This window comes from Scomber japonicus, chromosome 18 (assembly GCF_027409825.1).
Source record: "Scomber japonicus isolate fScoJap1 chromosome 18, fScoJap1.pri, whole genome shotgun sequence".
Classification (NCBI taxonomy): domain Eukaryota; kingdom Metazoa; phylum Chordata; class Actinopteri; order Scombriformes; family Scombridae; genus Scomber; species Scomber japonicus.
The window spans coordinates 13,596,545-13,619,051 of record NC_070595.1 but is presented as its reverse complement, the minus strand read 5'-3'; the positions used below and the strand labels follow the sequence as shown (position 1 = coordinate 13,619,051).

At 36.0% G+C, this 22,507-nt stretch overlaps 1 protein-coding gene and 6 gene segments (V, D, J or C); all 7 read right to left on the bottom strand.

The window, feature by feature from the left end:
- ighd (immunoglobulin heavy constant delta) overlaps positions 1-21,261 on the bottom strand; it is a 99,659-nt gene extending 78,398 nt beyond the window's left edge. The window contains 2 exon segments of the mRNA XM_053338408.1: positions 4,102-4,384; positions 21,219-21,261. Coding sequence (XP_053194383.1) covers positions 4,102-4,384; positions 21,219-21,261 — 326 coding nt within the window.
- LOC128378805 (Ig heavy chain V region 914-like) lies at positions 2,338-2,779 on the bottom strand. The segment is given in 2 exon segments: positions 2,338-2,654; positions 2,731-2,779. Coding segments are annotated over 2 exon segments (366 nt in total).
- On the bottom strand, positions 6,743-7,191 carry LOC128378830 (Ig heavy chain V region 914-like). The segment is given in 2 exon segments: positions 6,743-7,053; positions 7,143-7,191. Coding segments are annotated over 2 exon segments (360 nt in total).
- Positions 8,811-9,260, bottom strand: LOC128378825 (Ig heavy chain V region 914-like). The segment is given in 2 exon segments: positions 8,811-9,124; positions 9,212-9,260. Coding segments are annotated over 2 exon segments (363 nt in total).
- On the bottom strand, positions 12,475-12,900 carry LOC128378847 (Ig heavy chain V region XIG14-like). The segment is given in 2 exon segments: positions 12,475-12,767; positions 12,858-12,900. Coding segments are annotated over 2 exon segments (336 nt in total).
- On the bottom strand, positions 19,534-19,964 carry LOC128378844 (immunoglobulin heavy variable 4-61-like). The segment is given in 2 exon segments: positions 19,534-19,835; positions 19,922-19,964. Coding segments are annotated over 2 exon segments (345 nt in total).
- A 710-nt stretch (positions 21,262-21,971) lies between the features above and the next one.
- Positions 21,972-22,414, bottom strand: LOC128379244 (Ig heavy chain V region 6.96-like). The segment is given in 2 exon segments: positions 21,972-22,279; positions 22,366-22,414. Coding segments are annotated over 2 exon segments (357 nt in total).
- Between the last annotated feature and the right edge of the window lie 93 nt (positions 22,415-22,507).

Here is a 22,507-nt window from a genome sequence, read left to right as displayed (position 1 = left end):
TTAGAGAAGCAAGATTACCATCTTATGATGGGAGAAAACAGCAAAACTTTCTGCAATGAACCGATAACAGAAGTTTAACTTGGCCTGTGTTGTGTCTGAAATGACAACAAGATACTCAAAAGTGTTCATTATGTATAACAAGCACAGCACAGTTCATACTCAGAGTCCATTTGATAAATGTCTTTGAAAGTTTATGTACCCACTTTCAGCATCACAGGTAAAGTGCAATATTCTCATAAAACATAAATAGACTAAAAAGTATTTGTACTTCATGCTTCAGGCCATTCTCATTTTCTATTCGTATGATATTGTATAAAAAGTTGTGCACCACTTTTCGTAAGATATAATACAAATTTAAACATACATGCAGTAACACAAGGGATCAGTGCGCCTGTGCAATCCAGTCTCATGGCAGTTTGTAAAATAGCTACCAACTTTAATCTATTGATTCATGTCCACAAATCCACAAATATTATATAGTACTATGAAAATATAACCACTATATTATTCAACATTTAACCAGGAGATTTTATCCCTGTTGTGTCTTTATCAGTCCCAGACAGATAATTCACTGACTGCTCTGTTTTCCTTTTTAGTTTCACCCTTTACTTCTGTCAGTAAACCTGGTAAACTGTATCCAGAGTCTTGATGTGAGTGAAGCGTTTAACTGTCAATACATGCACAGCACATGCATCAAGGACAGACCAATCAAATTACAGTATGTTTGTCATGTCACACCTACTGTACAAAATAATTCATGAGAGGTGTCCTATATTCCATCATGTTAAACTGTGTGTCCACTGTTCTCTGTCATCCTCTCTGCAGTCAGATAAGTAGAGGTGGAAGACATCAAAGTTTTGCATTGACTCCTCCTCACAGGGAGGAAGCAACTTGTATGATGCTCTCATTTCTGCCTACTGTGTGTTGAAACTAAACAATCAAATTTGTGATTGCAGTCAAAATAATTGATTCATGCAATATTAGTAACATGTTTGTTCTGAGTCTGACTTCTCTCTTCAGATGTTCAATATTCTGCAGAATTTTATCTTTTCTTTGGGTTTGAAAAATTAGAACAGCAACATTGAGCTTATTTGACATTATGTAACTCTAAACTGATGGATCTAAACTAGAAGTTGTTTGTACTCACAACTGTATTACCATAACACATTAAAATACCTTACATGACATTCTGATAAATATTACATCCTGATTGAAATGTATGAGGTGATTTTTAGACTTTTCTTTCATGAGCTGTAAACTGAAGATACAACTACAAATCAAATTTAATACAATGTTTATGTACGTAGGTGTTATCTGTACTTGAAGAAACATAAATCAACATGATCTCCATCATTCATCTGACTATTCAGTGTTTCTAATGTGGTTATTATTGTGAATCCACTCATTTATTTGTATTAAAAATAAGATCCACAGAAGATGAACAGATCAGCTTTTCTTCTCAAATCCAGACAGAAGTTGACAGAAATAATAAATTACTTTATATTTAAATTTTGCATCATAATAATTCACCCAAAGCTTATGGAAACACTTCAGGTTATGTATTCAATATTTTCTTTGAGTTTTTGAAAATATATAATTGTACATTTCTGTTAGAAGAGAATGTAAAGACGTGAAAGAGAAATACTTTTTTTTAAAGGTTCTGAAGTAAATCATAATGAAGAAAATCCTCTCTACAGCAAAACAAAATATCACAAAAAAAAAGAAAAAGGTGAACAAACTACTTGGACTGAGGACATTATTTCACACCGGTAATGTCAAGTTGAGTTTTTGTCCTGTCCATGTTTGTTTTGTGACTTCCTGTTTTATTTTGGTATTAACTGTCCTCTCATTTCAGGTGCCTTGCCCTTCCTCATGTGTCACCAGTCTGATTGTCTTCCCTGATTCCTGATTGTGTCCACCTGTTCCCCATTTCCCTCCATGTGTGCTCATAGTCTGCATCTCCCTTTGTCCTGTGTGAGTATGTCTTGTCTGTCGACCAGAGTACAAGCATCCTGTCCTAGTTAGTCATTGTTCATAATCATATGTTCATAGTTTAGGTTATCTGTTGTACGTTAATTCCTCGAAACAGTGATTTTTGTGTGATTTTTTGCTATTTAGTTTATCAGAGCTCTTTAGTTTAGTTCACCTTTTTTCCCTGCTTTTCCCTCGATTGAGGCACCTTTTGTTCATTACCGTTTTGAGAATAAAAGCCTTGTCAGCTTCATCCTGAGCTCTGCATCTGAGTCTTCTCTTTGAGTTCCTGCTTGATACATTAGCTGTGATCTATCAGCCCAGTAATGATTGTAGGATTTTTTACAGCTGCTCAACCAACTCCAGTCACTGTGAGTCTCGAGCACAATAATAAACAGCAGAATCTTCAGTCTTCAGACTGTTCATCTGCAGATACAGCTGATCTCTGCTGTTGTCTCTGGAGATGGTGAACCGACCTTGAACTGACTGAGAGTAGGATTTGGTGCTACCACCACTACTACTGATAGTTGCAATCCACTCCAGTCCTTTTCCAGGAGCCTGTCTGATCCAAGCCATCCAGGAGTTGCTGAATGTGAATCCAGAGGTTGTACAGGTCAGTTTGTGGGATTCTCCAGGCTTTTTAACTGTTGGTTCAGATTGTGTCAGAGTCTGACCATCAACACCTGTTAAGACAAAAAAAAAAACCCAAGATGCATCAAGTTGGTGATACAAATGAAAATTATCAGTGCAAATCTTCACCTGTCCAGCAGATAGTTAGAAGCAGCAGTCCTGTCCTATAGTCCATCATGTTAAACTGTGTGTCCACTGTTCTCTGTCATCCTCTCTGCAGTCAGATAAGTAGAGCTGGAAGACATCAAAGTTTTGCATTGACTCCTCCTCACAGGGAGAAAACTACTGGACTGAACACGAACATCATTTTGCTCACTGTTAGAGTTACACTATACTACTGCATTAAAGTAAAAGCTGTGCTTTCAGCCAAATGCATGATGATTTAATTTTCTTTTGAGCTTAATTGTCTTTTCAGGGGCTGAACTTTTTGTTGCATTTTTGCCCTTTTTTAAATCAGACTTTTGATCTGAAAATAAAAGTAATAATTACAAACACAAACAGCATAAAAATCAACCAGGCACAAACATTACAGTAAAAATGTTGCAACACATTGCTGTTCATTCTGAATATGTGGATGGCAGGACTTTTTAAAATACACTGAAAACTGCTGACAATTGCATGATCACTCACACAAAAATATTGTCATTCTGTACTTACACAAGGAGACAATTGAAGGTACTAAAGTATGTGTATGTGTAAAACCAATAATGTGGCAATAATGAACCATTGTATGTATCAATGTATGTACCATTAACTATGTGCATTTCACTTTTGCAAATGAGCCAATATATACTCACCCACACACATAATTACATCAGCACAATACTTCACTTAGGCTAATAATAACTGTTCCATAGGCTATGTAACAAATCAAATGCCATTTATTTATTTAATGTATGTAGGCCTAACATTAACTATTTGCATTTAATTTTTGCAAATGAGCCAACATGCACTCACACACCCATGCACGCACAATTACTTCACAACAATTACAACGCCACTTGGGTATGAACTTCATTGTTGCTAAATATTAGGCTATGTGTCGTCTTGCCTGTCACTTTGTGTGCCTCTACTGAGCGTGTTGGATACATAAGGTGTGATTTTGTTACATTGTATCAAAATGAAAGATAGATAACTTTTGTAGAGAAACTAACTTTTGTCAGATGCAAGCCTTTTGAAAGAGCACATGTTCCTGCAGTTGAATTTCTGTCATAGTTCATTTCTCAAAAACTACTGTGAGCCTTTAATGGTGGGGAGATAGAAAGTACAGAGTAACTCATTTTTGAACTTCTCAGTGTATTTTTTATTTTATCATCTCACAGTCCTATGATGTTGCTTCCATTTTACAGGTGGTCTTTCTACTATACATGTGTTGTTTGTTTGTACTCCAGGAGACAGAAACACACAGCTGCATCTGTCTTCTAGAGGAAGTGTGTGTAGGATGTGTCTCTGTCTGAGAGGTTTTTGTTCAGGTCTGCTGATGGTTTGTGTTATTGTGGGTCTCTGGCACAGTAATACACAGCAGTGTCTTCAGGCTGCATATTCTGTCCATTTAGAGTCACTGTGTTGCTGGAAGAGTCTAAGTTGACACTGAACTTGTTCTTTAGTGAATCTTTGACGTCTGTGTCATAACTCATCCACTCCAGTCCTTTCCCTGCAGGCTGTCTGATCCAAGCTGTGTAATAGTCGCTAACAGAATAAGAGACCTGACAGGTGATGGTCAGACGTTGACCTGGCTGCACAGTCACTGAGGCTGGCTGTGTCAACTGTTCACACTTCACACCTGTTAAAAGAAGAAAATGTTGTGTGACAAAATATTAATTTCTACTGTAAAAGAAGAATGACTGAGTATGAAAAATAAAGAGAGACTCACAGGATACAGCTGTCAACAGCAGCAGCAGAGCTACAGAGAACATGGTTGATGTTGAAGCTGAAGAGATATGATCTTCTGATCCTCTTTCACCTCCACTCACAGTCTTTATAATTGTGTGATGAGGAAGATCACTGAGTTTGCATACAAACAAATACAGAGCATAAGAATGGGTTTCAACTGGAGCTAAATAAAGGAAGCTGTAATAATAATAATAATAATAATAATAATAATAATAATAATAATAATAATAATAATAATAATAATAATGATAATAATAATAATAATAATAACATATTATTATTGATATTGTTGTTAATAATATTGGGGGCTCACTGAGCACATTCAGGAACTGCATCTAACTCAGGAGACATGACCTGGGCTGTTGCACCTCTCACTACCTTCTCTGAGGGTAAAGAAAGGTCAGCTAGCACTCATGGTGTTGGTCCTGGGACCTGTGAATGTGAGCCCACCCATTTTTCCTTATTTCAAGACTGTGTGTAATAAGCTGTGTTCATCTTAGAGTCTGTATAAACTTGTGTAAGTAAAATCTCTTTTTTCAATCACTGTTTCATAGCAGTTTGTCAAGGACTTGATTCCATATTAAATATTTAAATATTTATCACAAACCTTGAAACACTTCATTTATTTTGGCAAATGTATCAAAATTAAGACATTATTCATGTGAGATAATTATAGTAAAGATGAGAAATGTTGGATTATGTATTTGTATAACAATTAAAAAATAGTTTTCACAGAAATACATAATATTTCATTTTAATAATTATGCACTTTAGTAAAGTGTAAATTGTGAAGTATTTTGTACATTAATGTTTATTTAATAAATATTAATTATGCAAATCATCTCAATCTGTTTTATATTATGACTTCATCAATTACTCACTCCAAACTCCTGTAAGCAAAGACATTAAGATTATTAACCATCAAACTTTGGATAAATATTAGTCATGTAGAAAAATACTTTTTACTTTGTAATTTCAGAACTGATTTTCTCAACATGAATAGTAACTCGAACAGACTTTACTTAGGTTAAAGATTAAAGTTCGCCATAAAGGATGGGCCAGAGGCTATTTCTCCAGACTGACCATTTGTTAAAAGGACCAGGATTCTCTCAAGATTGGATGTTTGATACTGTTCTCTTTTGTAATAAAACCTTTAAAATATACAAGTGACAGCAGTGGTTTCCTTCTTCATCAACACATCAAGAATCTACCTATTATTAATATACACCTCATGTAAAAGTATAAATTATTATATAACCTTGAATACAACGTATTGAGAATAAACTCCAGAAAATCATATTTTCCATTCTGTCAAAAAGTTATAGTTCAGTGCTTTTTTATCAGAGAGATTGCAAGGTTTAAAATCTGTCCAGTTGTTCTGTCACAAATGACTGAACAACTGGGACAGAAGAATTACTGGTGGTGTGTTTATGGGGTTTATAAGGGATGAAAAGTTTGCATAGACCGCCCTCTACAGGATTAAAAAGGAAATGCTTAAGCATCACAGTATAAAAATATAAACAACTTTAGTATGAGTGTTAATTTAATTTACTTAGTGATAAGATCTTTTTTAAATACATTAGAAATAGTTATATATGAATGTATTAATGTATATAAAACAAGTGTAATGTTGCCTTTTTCAAGTAATAGTATTTATGTAATAATAACCTAAACATCATCTACAAACATTTTTTTAAAGTAATAGTCTGAAATGGGAAAACTTTTGTCTACTTTTGATGTCCACTTTAAAGAAAAATATTGTATAATAATTTGTAGAAATTAATCATTTTCCAACAAAATGTGAAATGAGAAAGAGATCATGTAACAGTTTGAGTTTTTTTTACAGCTGTGTGAATGTTTGAAGTTGTCCTATATATTTATTGATTTCAGTGTTGCAGATGTTTGAAGGGTTAGGGTTTTTTTTCATTAAAAGTTATTGATTCCATAAAACGTTGTTCGGGTGTAAATGAATTACTTAATTTCCTTGAACTACCTGAGCTTTGGATATTTTGATGAAAGGAAAAAGAACAAAAAACATACATTTTGTCCTTCTTTATCTACTTTTCTGTATTGCACCACCCTTCCACACAAATATCATTAGTTTTAATGATCTTCTTTTCATGAATCTGCATCTAATCAAGGTTTGAATACAGAAACACATTTTGTACAAGGATCTTGTGACATAGTTGTGGTGTATCAGTAAAGACGAGTACTGTAGGATTTTGTACAGCTGCTCAACCAACTCCAGTCACTGTGAGTGTCGAGCACAATAATAAACAGCAGAATCTTCAGTCTTCAGACTGTTCATCTGCAGATACAGCTGCTGTCTGCTGTTGTCTCTGGAGATGGTGAATCGGCCTTGAACTGACTGAGAGTAGTATTTGGTGCTACTACCAGTATCAGTAGCAATCCACTCCAGTCCTTTTCCAGGAGCCTGTCTGACCCAGGCCATCCAGTAGCTACTGAATGTGAATCCAGAGGTTGTACAGGTCAGTTTGTGGGATTCTCCAGGTTTTTTAACTGCTGGTTCAGATTCTGTCAGAGTCTGACCATCAACACCTGTTAAGACAAACGACAAAATAATCAGTTACTTTAAGCTGGTGACTTTTAAAAGGCAGCTTCAAATCAAGATCAGTGTATATCTTCACCTGCCCAGCAGATAGTTAGAAGCAGCAGTCCTGTCCTATAGTCCATCATGTTAAACTGTGTGTCCACTGTTCTCTGTCATCCTCTCTGCAGTCAGATAAGTAGAGCTGGAAGACATCAAAGTTTTGCATTGACTCCTCCTCAAAGATGAGATAAAACTGGAGTGGATTTGGCCATCAGTACAATGTAAAGTTAGAGTTGAAACACAAAAAATTAATGACTTAATGCAATGTGTATTGCAGCCCCAGATATTTTCTAAAAAGCCCTGAACCTATTTTGTCACTTTTTATGAACAATGGATGAGTTCATAACAACTGTGTGTAAATTAAAGTGAAATTAAAAATGAACAATAATTGAACAATGAACAATAATTATTTTTTTTCTATAAATCTTATTCCATATTGTTATTTATTCATTTATATGTGTATTGATTTTGGAAAACTGTTGATCAGGACCAAAATAAATCATAAGTACAGTACCACTACTAATGTTTGCAGTAGTCATACAATTCAATCAAATTAAATTCTGTGTATGTACACATGTTGCCCATGAAGTTGGAATAATTTTGTTTTCACACACATTCTTTTTTTTATTTTCTATTTATACACATCAGTAATCACATTTGATAAGGTGCGATGAGATTGATCAATGCAATTTGGAGAATATATACACTTTATCTATCAAGAATAAATCACATTTTAAAAATCATTTCATGGAAAGAGGTAAAAAATATTTTATTCCAACTTTATGGGCGACCGTGTAAAGAATTGTCCTCAACCCGGCTCTGGTTACTTTGGGGTTTGATCCAGATGTTGACAACCCCTCAATCTATCCCTGGTAAGAAGTCTAAGAAACAACAACATCAACTGGTGGTTTCACTGTGTGTTCATCTGCATGTCTGTGCACTTTTAGGAGCAATGTCAGTCTTCTTACTGCCTTCTGTTCTACAGTCTCTACTGCCCCCTGTATGTCTTTGTTACAGACACAACACTGAGGGTTTTTGTAAAGCCTTACTACTGCTCCTTACAGTAATAAACAGTGTGTATATGTGTCTAGCACAGTAATACACTGCAGAGTCCTCAAACTTCTAGCATAAGTATTCCTACTGGCATCAGAGAAGCCAACCCCTATCCACTCTGGTCCTTTTCCTGCAGGTTGTCTGATCCACTTCATATCACATCATCTAACACTCCCCAGACATAAACTAGAGGAATTCATTACAGTCATTAACTAATCAAACTCATCACAAGGCCACACTCATCATACATAATCTAACACACCAAAAAGGCTCCATGATCCTTCTGTCACCTATAAAAGCCACAGCTGTGTCCCAAATCACTTATTCTGTCATGTTTGTACATACTTATGGACATTTTTTTGACATTCCATTTAGTCCATTTACTCAGTTTTGAGGGTGCATACATATTAATAACATCATCCAAAATGTATAAGAGTGATTGTGGACACAACTTGAACAACTTCAACATTACAGACAAATCAACTCAGCTACTGTTACTGCTGATTTGAGTCTGTAGCCTGTATGTCTTCTATCTAAAATAATGTTCATGAAATGGTTTGATATGCCCATAAGATGCAAACATTCATCATGTGAGTTAATGGGGGTCTGATGTTTACTGTAGGATTTTGTACAGCTGCTCAACCAACTCCAGTCACTGTGAGTCTCGAGCACAATAATAAACAGCAGAATCTTCAGTCTTCAGACTGTTCATCTGCAGATACAGCTGGTCTCTGCTGTTGTCTCTGGAGATGGTGAACCGGCCTTGAACTGACTGAGAGTAATATGTGCTACTACCACCAGTATTGATATAAGCAATCCACTCCAGTCCTTTACCAGGAGCCTGTCTGATCCAGGCCATCCAGTGGCTGCTGAATGTGAATCCAGAGGTTGTACAGGTCAGTTTGTGGGATTCTCCAGGCTTTTTAACTGTTGGTTCAGATTGTGTCAGAGTCTGACCATCAACACCTGTTAGGACAAAAAGAAAGCCAAACATGCATCAAATTGGTGATACAAATGAAAATCAGTTAGATTAAAATCAGTGAAAATCTTCACCTGTCCAGCAGATAGTTAGAAACAGCAGTCCTGTCCTATAGTCCATCATGTTAAACTGTGTGTCCGCTGTTCTCTGTCATCCTCTCTGCAGTCAGATAAGTAGAGCTGGAAGACATCAAAGTTTTGCATTGACTCCTCCTCACAGAACAAATTTTGATTAAAATCTCATTGTAGTTTCAACACACATTAGTCCAAACTGTGTGATTTAAATTCAAGGCTGAAAAATCTGCACATTTAGAGTCACTCTGTTGCTGGAAGAGTTTAAGTCAATACTGAATTTGTTCTGTTGTGTATCTTTGTAGTATGATGTGTGTCCAATTCTCATTTCAATACAGTCCAATCATTTGTCTTCAGGCTGTCTGATCCAAGATGTGTAATACTTTTCAACGGAGCATTGGAATGGATCCATGGGGAAACTGAACTTGTTATTGTTGATCGCTCAAATGTACAATTACTGAATCACACAAAGTATAGCATACTTTTAAAGACAGTAATACAATGTGATTATTTACAGAGCCCGTAAAGGGACATGGGGAAAAGAAAAAAGAAAAGAAAGTTTCTGGTGCACACAAGATACTTTCTCATGAGCACGAGAAAGTATCTTGTGCTCACCAGACGACATTTGGCGACTTCTAAATTATTCAGTTAAACTACTGTAAGTCTATTCCTGTGAGCGTGAATGATCGAACTTTCTTACTTTTACTGGAGTAAAGAGTTGAATCAGTACGTCTGCTTTTACTAGTCTTTTTTACACATGTATGTAGTACTGCATACTACACAGGCATGACTCAGAAGAACAAGCTTGCACTTTTTAATCATAGTGCGTTGTGTTAATTGATCTGATGTGTTGTGTTTTACCGTTGCACAGCACATAAACACACACCTGTGCATGTTTTATGAGAGTAAACTGTCGGCCTATGTTTTAGTGAATATATTTCACCAATGTTCTGTGTTTTTTTATTTGTAAATAACAATATTTGGGGGGTCATTGGTGCTTCAGCACGGTAGGGAACAACTGGCCCTAGTGTGAGTGTGCCCTGAAAGACATTTAAAACAAATTTTGAAGTCTTGTAGCCTGTTTCGGTGCAAGGGATACACACACCACCTTAGATCGCATAATTAATTTCATTCATGAACAGTTACAAACATCTGGCCAGCTCTGTGGATTTAGGTGGATGTACACAAAATGCAAGGAGAATTAGGACATTAGGCTATACATGTATTACTTACTTTATGTGACTAAACATTTATCTTCACCTTATCATCATTTAGTTTGTTGATGACACTTTCAGATATATTTAGTGTTTGGAGAAAAGACAATAAATCCACTTCTGCTGCCATTCTTTGAGCAGCGTTGAGTGTTAAACACAGGACACACAACTACCCTTAATTATGCTACCTTCGACTCCAGAAAAGTATTTGGTGCTCACCAGAAAGTATTTGGTGCTCACGAGAAATCAAAGTTTTTTTTTCTTTTTACCATGTCCCTTTATGGGCTCTGTAATTATTATTTCAAACTCTAAAAAAAACATGTTTTTGTCTTTAAATATGTTTTATTAAACATAGAAAGACAAACACATATAGACATCAGGTGTCTCAATAAAAGAGAGCGACTGTCAGTTACTGACTGTGACACTGTTAAAAAAAATAAAGGAAGTGTTTGTCAAACTGCTCTCATTGCCATCATATTTCAGATCCTCTGCTGCCCCCTGTAGGTGTTCTAGGTTTTTGTAAAGCCTCTCTGTTTACTTTAACCAGTGTGTGTTTGGCACAGTAATACACAGCAGAGTCCTCTGGCTTTAAGTTGGACAGTCTCAGATGAACCATGCTGTTGCTATCATCTCTGCTGATTTCTATCCGTCCTCTCAAACTGCTAGCAAAAGCGTTTCTACTGGAATCAGAAAAACCAATCCCAATCCATTCTAGTGCTTTTCCTGCAGGTTGTCTGATCCAGTGCATAGTACAGCAGCTAAATGTGAAGCCAGATCCCCTGCAGGAGAGACTGAGAGTCTCCCCAGGCTTCTTCACTACTGAACTGGAAGGAATGGACTCCATACTCTGACCTGTACAACCTGATGAGATGAAAAGAGAGACAAACCACAGAAGAAAGAAAGACAAACAGTCATCTGGGAAGTTTTCTGGTATCACTGAGTGACTAACAGTTGATGTTATCTGATAAAAGATAAAACAACAAGAAGCAGGAGAACTCACAGGGCAGAGAGAGAGCAACCAGCAGAAGAGTGAGTGTGTTCATCATCCTGAAGCTGGAGATGTGACCTCTGATGCTGCACACAAACAACAAGACCAGTCAGCAGGACAGAAGTACACTGCACACACTGAAGATTTGCATCAGAGTATCATGGAGAGGGAGTGGCTCATTTACTGATAATCTGTTATAGTTAAACAGTAAATTAATTATTCTATTTCATAATATGACTTGTCCTTCCATGTGGAATACAATCTCACATCCAGAGACTTGAGCACTTATTTATTAATTCTGGAGTTTGGTCATATACCCAAAGTAGTCAGAAAAAACTATTTGTATCTTGTTAAAATTAACTAATGTATCATGTAGAGTTTACATGAACACAGAAATCAACAGTCATCAGTCTACTTAATGTTACATTTCTACTAGTGTATGTGTGGAAAATGAACTTGTTCTTCAGAACATGATTTTGATCAATCTGCCTGATTTTCCTTCATTGAATCTGGCTGGATGAGATCAATACTGTACACACTTTATATTTAAACAATGCAAAAGGAAGATGAAATGTTTCAGTGTTCATTTCATAGAAAGATAAACTGCTGACAAAGAGCATGTTTCTTTAGTTTGACTAATTATTGTAACATTGCCATGAAGTTAGCTGAAAACTACAGATTCAGTTAATAATGTTTGATTATGATTCAAATAATGATTTAATCTTTTTTTAAATAATCATGGAATCATCAGACTGACATCATGGAGAATGACATCCTGACTTCAGATGATGTGAATTTAAGCCACATCATCAGCTGAATTTATTTAATTGTATTAAGTTGATTTATTTAATTGTGATTTCTTAGTCTTTCAATAAATGAAAAAAACTGCTGTTGAATACAATTATGATAACATTTTACAATATTCAAGGACTCTTTCTCTCTTTACAGTAACAGTGAACTGGTGTTGAAATGATTAGTGGTGTGAGGGCTCCTCCTCTGGTGGCTTCATGTTACAAGTGTTCAGACACTGAGGGGTTTTTGTTCAGGTCTGCTGATGGTTTGTGTTATTGTGGGTCTCTGGCACAGTAATACACAGCAGTGTCTTCAGGCTGCATATTCTGTCCATTTAGAGTCACTGTCTTACTGGAAGAGTCTAAGTTGACACTGAACTTGTTCTTTAGTGAATCTTTGACATTTGAGTCAGAACTCATCCACTCCAGTCCTTTCCCTGCAGGCTGTCTGATCCAATGTGTGTAATAGCTGCTAAGAGAATAAGAGACCTGACAGGTGATGGTCAGACGCTGACCTGGCTGCACAGTCACTGAGGCTGGCTGTGTCAACTGTTCACACTTCACACCTGTTAAAAGAAGAAAATGTTGTGTGACAAAATATTAATTTCTACTGTAAAAGAAGAATGATTGGGTATGAAAAATAAAGAGAGACTCACAGGATTCAGCTGCCAACAGCAGCAGCAGAGCTACAGAGAACATGGTTGATGTTGAAGCTGAAGAGATGTGACCTTCTGATCCTCTTTCACCTCCACTCACAGTCTTTATAATTGTGTGATGAGGAAGATCACTGAGTTTGCATACAAACAAATACAGAGCATTAGAATGGGTTTCAACTGGAGCTAAATAAAGGAAGCTGTAACAATAATAATAATAATAATAATAATGTTGTTAATAATATTGAGGTCTGACTGAGCACATTCGGGAACTGCATCTAACTCAGGAGACATGACCTGGGCTGTTGCACCTCTCAGTACCTTCTCTGAGGGTAAAGAAAGGTCAGCTGGCACTCATGGTGTTGGTTCCCGTGGACCTGTGAATGTGAACCCACTCATTTTTCCTTATTTCAAGACTGTGTGTAATAAACCGTGTTCATCTTAGAGTCTGTATAAACTTGTGTAAGTAACTTTTCTTCTTTCAATCACTGTTTCATAGCAGTTTGTCAAGGACTTGATTCCATATTAAATATTTAAATATTTATCACAAACCTTGAAACACTTCATTTATGTTGTCAAATGTATCACTTATACAACTCAAGTCCATGTATTGAATTAAATATGTCAAGAGCTTAAAACATATTAAGACATTATTCATGTGAGATAATTATAGTAAAGATGAGAACTGTTGGATTATGTATTTGTATAACAATTAAAAAATAGTTTTCACAGAAATACATAATATTTCATTTTAATAATTCTGCACTTTAGTAAAGTGTAATTGTGAAGTATTTTGTACATTAATGCAAATCATCTCAATCTGATTTGTATTGTGAGTTCATCAATTACAGAGTGTTTATCTGCAGATACAGCTGCTGTCTGCTGTTGTCTCTGGAGATGGTGAACCGGCCTTGAACTGACTGGGAGTAGTGTTTGGTGCTACCGCCACTACTACTAATATAAGCAATCCACTCCAGCCCTTTTCCAGGAGCCTGTCTGATCCAGTTCATGCTGTAGTCACTGAATGTGAATCCAGAGGCTGTACAGGTCAGTTTGTGGGATTCTTTTTAACTGCTGGTTCAGATTCTGTCAGAGTCTGACCATCAACACCTGTTAAGACAAAAAGAAAACAGTTATACTGTCGCCATGAATTAAAGTAGAGCTGGAAGACATTTGCATCCTTCTCACAGGGACAAAACTACTGGACTGGATTTGGATCTCAGTCATTTAATGAGACTGGGAAATTTAGTTGTTGTTTTAGTTTAATATGTGTAAAATGTATACCAGTATTAACAACACAACCACACTTATTTTAATGAAAAAATGTTCATTTTAGTTCAGATATAAGACACTTTAACACAAATGGTTTGTTCAAATTAGTAAATAAAAAATATTATTTATTATTAAAAAAGTATTACTGTGTGAGAGCATAATATGCAGCAGATGAGAGTGTACAATAACATAATAAATATTCTCTTATTCTAATCACCAACATGCTTCTTGGAAATTGTTTCATGATCAACATTTGAATATATTTTGGACTGAGGACATCTCACCTGTCTGATTCATGAAGCTCAATGATCAAATGTTTTTCAGCTGGTTTCCCTTTTAAAGTCATTTTATATAATGTGTACTTTTTACTTGTGAATGTGACATTAGTAACTCTATCAGTGTGAGTAATAAGATGTTTTGCTTTTGTAAATATTCAGCTGATAAGAAACCAAGATGTCATTGTTACTTGTTGTTTGGAGGTTTTTGTGCAGCTGCTCCGCTGTCTTCAGTCACTGTGCTTTATCGAGCACAGAAGTAAACAGCAGAATCTTCTTCTGTCAGACTCTTGATCTCGAGGTACTGATTGCTGCTGGACGCTGTTTCAGTTATGATGAATCGACTTTGAAAGGAGCTGGCATAGCTAGCAGAGTTTGAACCTGTGCTCATCCATCCAATCCACTCCAGAGCTTTGCCTGGCCTCTGTCTTATCCAGTGAATATTGTAGCTTGTAGGGCTATAACCAGATATGATACATGACATCTTCACTGTCTCTCCAGGTCTTTTCACCTCAGAGGGAGACTGCTCCAGTTTGACCTCACTCCAAACTCCTGTAAGCAAAGAAATTAAGATTATCATCCATCAAACTTCACAATCACAGGTCTTTTTTCCCTTTTTTTCTTTTAGAAAAACAGTTTTCTATGTGTAAAAGTATAAAATGATCTAACCTTGAATACAAAGCATTGAGAATAAACTCCAGAAAATCATATTTTCCATTCTGGAAAAAAATATAGTTCAGTGCTTTTTTATCAGAGAGTTTGCAACGTTTAAAATCTGTCCCAGTTGTTCTGTCACAAATGACTTGAGAATTACTGGTGGTGAGTTTATAAGGGATGAAAAGTTTGCATAGACATCCCTCTACAGGATTGAAAAGGAAATGCTTTAGCATCACAGCTCTGCTTCATATTACTCCACTCATAAGAACAACATATGAACACATACAGTAAAATAATCATCAAAACAATTTAAATGATTATTGATGCAAACATGAAAAGAGTGTTTCTACAGGAGCAGGGAGAATGTAAAAAAAAAAGAAAAGGTTGAACACACTATTCCAGCAGAAAAGCTCCTGTCGTTACTCTGTATTTGCATTATGTCACAAATTGTCTTCTGTTAATCCTTTGGACCTCTCTTTATATTAATGTATTTTAATTGTTATTGTTATTGTTATTATTCTTATGCACTATATTTTCCTTTATATATATTCCTCTTCTTCTGATTTGCATTATTTATTTCACATTATGAGTTTTAGCACAGCCTCATCAGTATACCAGCCTGCATTTCACTGCACATGTTGTCTGAGCTTGTGACAAATACATCTTTTAAATGTTAAATGTTCTGATCTATAAATTTGACTGAAACACAATCACAAAATGATTAATTTCAATATTACTTGATTTGATGATGAAAATGTTTTTTTTTCTCTTTTTTGTCTTATATAATTTTATTACAAATATTATTTATGTTTTTAATTAATGTGGATTCTGTTTATTTTATTTTACCTTTGTGTGAAACAGAAAATGAACATAATGTCTAAGCATAAAACACTGATAAAAATGTTTAAACTTATCACATCTTTGTATTCTAAAAAGCTTGCCAAGTCTCTTCTGTACTGATACAGACTTTAAGTCAAACACATGTAAACACCAAACAACTTCTCCGTCACAAAGTAACTGTTCACATACAGTCAACTGAATACTTGAAATTACAGCATTTGTGTGTTTGAGTCTTTCTGGTTTCTGGGTATTTGTACAGGTCTGTTGGTGGTTTGTATCACTGTGTGGTAGCCAGACCTGGCCCTAACCAATGTGGCGCCCTAGGCAAGATTTTAGGTGGCGCCCCCCTTGCATCGAAGTAAATTCCACTGCTGGTGTACATACTCACAAGAAACTGAATAGCTTTATCTTGGACATTCTTTTATTTAAAGAAAGAAATTGCCCAATCAAAATACTTAGAACAAATTAGAAAGAAATACAAAAAATATGATATGAATAAATGAAATGTAATATAAATAGCTTACATAAAGTATAAAATTTAAATACCCACAAAATAAAAAGTGTAAACAAGTGACATGCTGCTGCATCACTTCTGGGTGGTGCTGCTGAGGTGGAGGCAACAGGAGGAGTGCTTGATGCTGTAGGTGGCCCAAGATTTGCAGGGGTGGGACTGAGAAACCTCAACAGTGCATCTGAAGAGAGAAGAGGAGTATGTGACACCAGTCTAATAATAAATATGACATGATACATAGGCTAATATGATTTCAAGAATAAAATGAAATGAAATAATATAAATGAACACCTAAGAGATACATGCATGATGTTCACTATACTGTACATGTATAATATACAATGTACTTTTTCTGATATGCAAACTATATAAGATTCAATGTTATTGTCATTACAACAAAATGCTGATTAGCAGAATGCAAAGAAGCAGTAAACTGTAGTATAATATAGAATGTGGGAATGATAAGTTATGCTATAACATGAATGATGTGCACTTTAACACTGATGTAAAGTTTAACACTATAAACACACTTTAGACAATATGAACTGTAACACAACATACAGCTAGGCTTACAACTATAATAAAAGGGTGGAAAAGGAATAGCATTTTGATTGACTATTACAAGCTAAGAAAACGTTAGCTAACCAGATGTTAATAAAAATGCTGAATAGATCTAATATTTACACATTTCCCTGAGGAAACCCAGGGAGCACAAACCCTAATTTCAACGTTTGATTTCCGGTTAAAAACAGGTTGATATGAGGTCTGAACGTCTTTTCAACCGTCTGAAAACGGTTACAACATCAACGGGTCACAAAACACACATTAGTTTGATGTCGGTTGATAATTACCTCAGTTGTAGCTCTATTGATTATTTTGACGTTTTTTCTATAAATGAGAGGAGGTGAAATGACGTCTAAACAAAACGTAATTTCAAAGCATTTAATGTTGAATAAAATATCATAAATATGAAACTATAGTATAGGTTATGTCTGCACACCAAATAAGCTGGGAATTTTCTATACAGCAATTCCCGGTGAATATGTTTTCTATGTGAAAGTTGAATAAATGTCTCCATATAGCCGGTAAAAAAACTTTCACTTTTCAACCAATTTTCAACGTCTTTTCACCGGTTACCATAGACGTCTTTTAGACGTCTTTTCAACCAAAATGTGCTTGCTGGGAAGTAAGGTGGGAGTAGTTACATTACTATTTTCCAACCTAGGCTCTTCCATAACATTAACTGGCGTTAAAACTAACGGTTTAACAACAAACCATGTTATGCTAATGGTTAACGTCGTTATCGTCGTTCTGCAACACACAAATAATGTCATGACATCATCTTGATTGTAACATTACCTCTGTCTTTGTCTCGTTTTTCCTCCTCTTCTTTTCTTTTTTCCCTCCCCTGGGCACCAGACAGTTTGGGACGTTATGACATATTGTTGTCGAGCTTGCCTTGGGGTCACGTTAAAAAACGACCATCCTCCCCCAGGTAGCAGGTACAGTCTAATTAGTGGGGGGGGGCGTCTTAGGAAAGTAACGTGTCATCATTATTATTATTAGTATTCCTATTTAACAGGCTTTGCTATGCAGTTAAATTAATGTGGGCTTATTGTCTTCATATTAAGACATGATACCAAGTAGTTTTAAGAATAGTGGAAGTTACATTTTTTTTATTTATTTTTTTTTCTTCCCCCATTTGTGGCGCCCCCTGGATGGACGGCGCCCTTAGCATTTGCCTATACTGCCTATGCCACGGGCCGGCCCTGGTGGTAGCGGACCACACTCATCATACATAATCTAACACACCAAAAAGGCTCCATGATTGTTTTGCTACCTATAAAAGCCACAGCTGTGTCCCAGTCCTGTCTGTCCATCTAAGTTTAACATCCTCTGACATGGTGAAAATGATATTTATTTTGAAAATACTGTATTTATATACTTGTGAAATGTTTGGGCATGAAGGAATAACGTTTTATTGGGGGTCTGATGAGTACTCTAGGTTTTTGTACAGCTGCTCAACCAACTCCAGTCACTGTGAGTGTCGAGCACAATAATAAACAGCAGAATCTTCAGTCTTCAGACTGTTCATCTGCAGATACAGCTGCTCTCTGCTGTTGTCTCTGGAGATGGTGAACCGGCCTTGAACTGACTGAGAGTAGTAGATTCGGGCACTGTCATATTCGATAATTGAAATCCACTCCAGTCCTTTTCCAGGAGCCTGTCTGATCCAGGCCATCCAGTAGCTGCTGAATGATAATCCAGAGGTTGTACAGGTCAGTTTGTGGGATTCTCCAGGCTTTTTAACTGCTGGTTCAGATTCTGTCAGAGTCTGACCATCAACACCTGTTAAGACAAAAAAAATCAGTTACTTAAATCTGGAAAGTTTTTAAAGACAGCTTCAACTCAGTATCAGTGAAAATCTTCACCTGCCCAGCAGATAGTTAGAAGCAGCAGTCCTGTCCTATAGTCCATCATGTTAAACTGTGTGTCCACTGTTCTCTGTCATCCTCTCTGCAGTCAGATAAGTAGAGGTGGAAGACATCAAAGTTTTGCATTGACTCCTCCTCACAGGGAGGAAACTTGGATTAAACTTTTGAAAATTTGCAATACTACTTTTCATATAATGTTTATATAATTATTATGAATTATTTTTAATGAAAAAAAAATGTTTTGGTTTTTCTCACAAGGTACTCATAACATTCAGGATGTCATCTGGGAAGAAAAACCCAGTAGGAATATAAGTTATGAAAACTGATGAGAATATGTGAAAAATATGTAACCTTTCAGTACCTTGATATTATTAATACTTATCTTCTTTAGTCATTAATAATAAAATGTCCAATGTGAAATATATATTTTTTTCCTTGTGTGAAATAAAATCCAGTGAAAACTCCACTAACCAGTTTATTTATTTCTACAATTTGCTGCAATTTATTCACCTGGACTTGAAATATAAATATTGTGAGTCAGAAAGAGAGAAGACTTTTTAGTAAATGTCTCCACTGAATAATTATCATTAGTTTTTCTTTAGTGGTGTTAGGGCTCCTCCTCTGGTAGCTTCATGTTACAAGTGTTCAGACACTGAGGGGTTTTTGTTCAGGTCTGCTGATGGTTTGTGTTATTGTGGGTTTCTGGCACAGTAATACACAGCAGTGTCTTCAGGCTGCATATTCTGTCCATTTAGAGTCACTGTGTTGCTGGAAGAGTCTAAGTCAATACTGAACTTGTTCTTTAGTGAATATTTGTAGTTAGAGCCTCCAGTATATTTATATCCAATAAACTCCAGTCCTTTCCCTGCAGGCTGTCTGATCCAAGCTGTAGCGGTGCTAAGAGAATAAGAGACCTGACAGGTGATGGTCAGACGTTGACCTGGCTGCACAGTCACTGAGGCTGGCTGTGTCAACTGTTGACACTTCACACCTGTTAAAAGAAAAAAAAAATGTTTTGTGAAAAATCATCAAACTACAAGAAGGATTGCTGACTATGACAAATCCAGAGAGACTCACAGGATCCAGCTGCCAACAGCAGCAGCAGAGTTACAGAGAACATGGTTGATGTTGAAGCTGATGTGCTGTGATCTCCACTGACAGTCTGATGTGAAGTCTTTATAGCTGAGAAACAAGGAGGATCACTGAGTTTGCATAGAATCAAACACATGAAGGATTAATGTTGGTCTAAGTGGAGTCTGATAGAAGAGTCTGATGACTGTTCTGGAAATCAGAATAATGATAATTATGATGATGATGATGATGATGATGATGATGATGATGATGATGATGATGATGATGATGATGATTATGATTATGATAATGGTTCAACTATGCATGATAAACAAAGGTTTTATATTTTTCAAATATACAAATGGTGATAGGATAGACTTTTTCCTTTGAAGCATATTTTTAAAGATGACTTTTTTTCTCATATTTTGTTTCACAACTTGCAAATCACATGCGAGCTGCACATATGACCAAAATGTTAACTTTTGTATAAAATACTTGATTTTACATGTGAACTAACTAACTAACACAGAATGAATTTATCAGAATTATACGAAGAAGAAAATATCATTTTATATATTATCTATGTATTTCTTCAAAGGAAAAGTACAAACAAATACATGATTTTTTTTCATGAAGAAAATATATTTCACTATTTTAATTCCATATTCTCTTTATTCATGTAAGGTGTGTCAGCAACATTTGAATTAATGACTGAATTCAGTATTCAGTCAAAGGTGATAAAATACTGAACTTAAACTTTTAGTCAATAACGACTCAATTTCAGTCACTGATGATAAATAAAACATTTTTATTACAAGAAGGAATTAATATTCTCCCTGGTGGTGGTAAACATAGGAAGTAGTTTTTGTATGACTCTCACTACTGTTGCTCATTGTGTGTCTTCGTACACAGTAATACACAGCTGTGTCCTCAGGCTGCAGGTTCTGTCCTTTAATAGTCACTGTTCTAGCAGAAGTGTCTCTGCTGTAGCTGAACTTGTTCTTCAGAGCATTATTTTGGCTAAAGCCACCTCCTCCCCACTGATGAAAAATCCCGTCCATTGGTTTTCCTTCACACTGTCTGATCCAACCTGTTGCATAGCTGTTATCAGTCAGAGAATAACCAGAGACCTGACAGGTGATGGTCAAATACTGTCCAGGCTGCACAACCATTGAGTCTGGCTGGATGAGATCAATACTGTACACACCTGTGGAAACACAAATCAACATTATCTCCATCATTCATGTGAATATTCAGTGTTTCTAATGTGTTTATTAGTGTGAATCCACTGAAAGCTCCTCACAGGATCCAGCTGCCAGCAGCAGCATCAGAGCTACAGAGAACATGGTTGATGTTGAAGCTGAACTGATGTGAGCTCTTCTGTCCTCTCACTGACACACACACTTCACTTCCTTATGAATCACATTTATTTGCATATTGTTGAATAAACAATCACTTCAATCACTTTGAACCTCACTGAACATGTATTCAAGTATAATATTTTATTAATTCAATGCTTTTATAATGGTGCTATGATTTTAATAATTCATTACCTATTCATGTATTAATGTAGAGTGTCTCTGCTATAAATCCATGTACGTTTAAAATAGTATAAATTATTTAATTTACCTGTAGATTTAAATTCATCATTTGCCAAAAAGTGAAGTGAAAACAAAATCATGTATCAGTTTGAGTTTTATGTTACATAAACATTTTTGAATGGTTTTGGTGTTACAGATGTTTGAAGTCACAGATATGAAAATGAACTTAAGCCTCTAGAGAGCTGCTCATTTTCAACATGAGATGAGAATTAACACCATTAAGGGTTATTGTTGAAAATCATCTTTGAAAATAGAATTAAAATATTATTGGTTTCATAAAAATAATTTGGGGCATGAAGGAATTACATTACTTTCTTGAAGTTTTTATTGAAACATTTATCATGTGATATATATAACTGCAACTTCAACCGATTACTTATATGTGATCATTGCAGTTTTTAGCCCAGTGATGATGTTTACTGTAGGATTTTGTACAGCTGCTCAACCAACTCCAGTCACTGTGAGTCTCGAGCACAATAATAAACAGCAGAATCTTCAGTCTTCAGATTGTTCATCTGCAGATACAGCTGCTCTCTGCTGTCGTCTCTGGAGATGGTGAACCGGCCTTGAACTGACTGAGAGTAGTAGATGTAGCTACTGTAGATAGAAGCAACCCACTCCAGTCCTTTTCCAGGAGCCTGTCTGACCCAGGCCATGTAGTAGCTGCTGAATGATAACCCAGAGGTTGTACAGGTCAGTTTGTGGGATTCTCCAGGCTTTTTAACTGCTGGTTCAGATTCTGTCAGAGTCTGACCATCAACACCTGTTAAAACAAAAAGAAAACTTTTATACACGTTTTTAACTTTGTGATGAAGACGACTTCAACTCAAGATCTGTTAATATCTTCACCTGCCCAGCAGATAGTTAGAAGCAGCAGTCCTGTCCTATAGTCCATCATGTTAAACTGTGTGTCCACTGTTCTCTGTCATCCTCTCTGCAGTCAGATAAGTAGAGCTGGAAGACATCAAAGTTTTGCATTGACTCCTCCTCA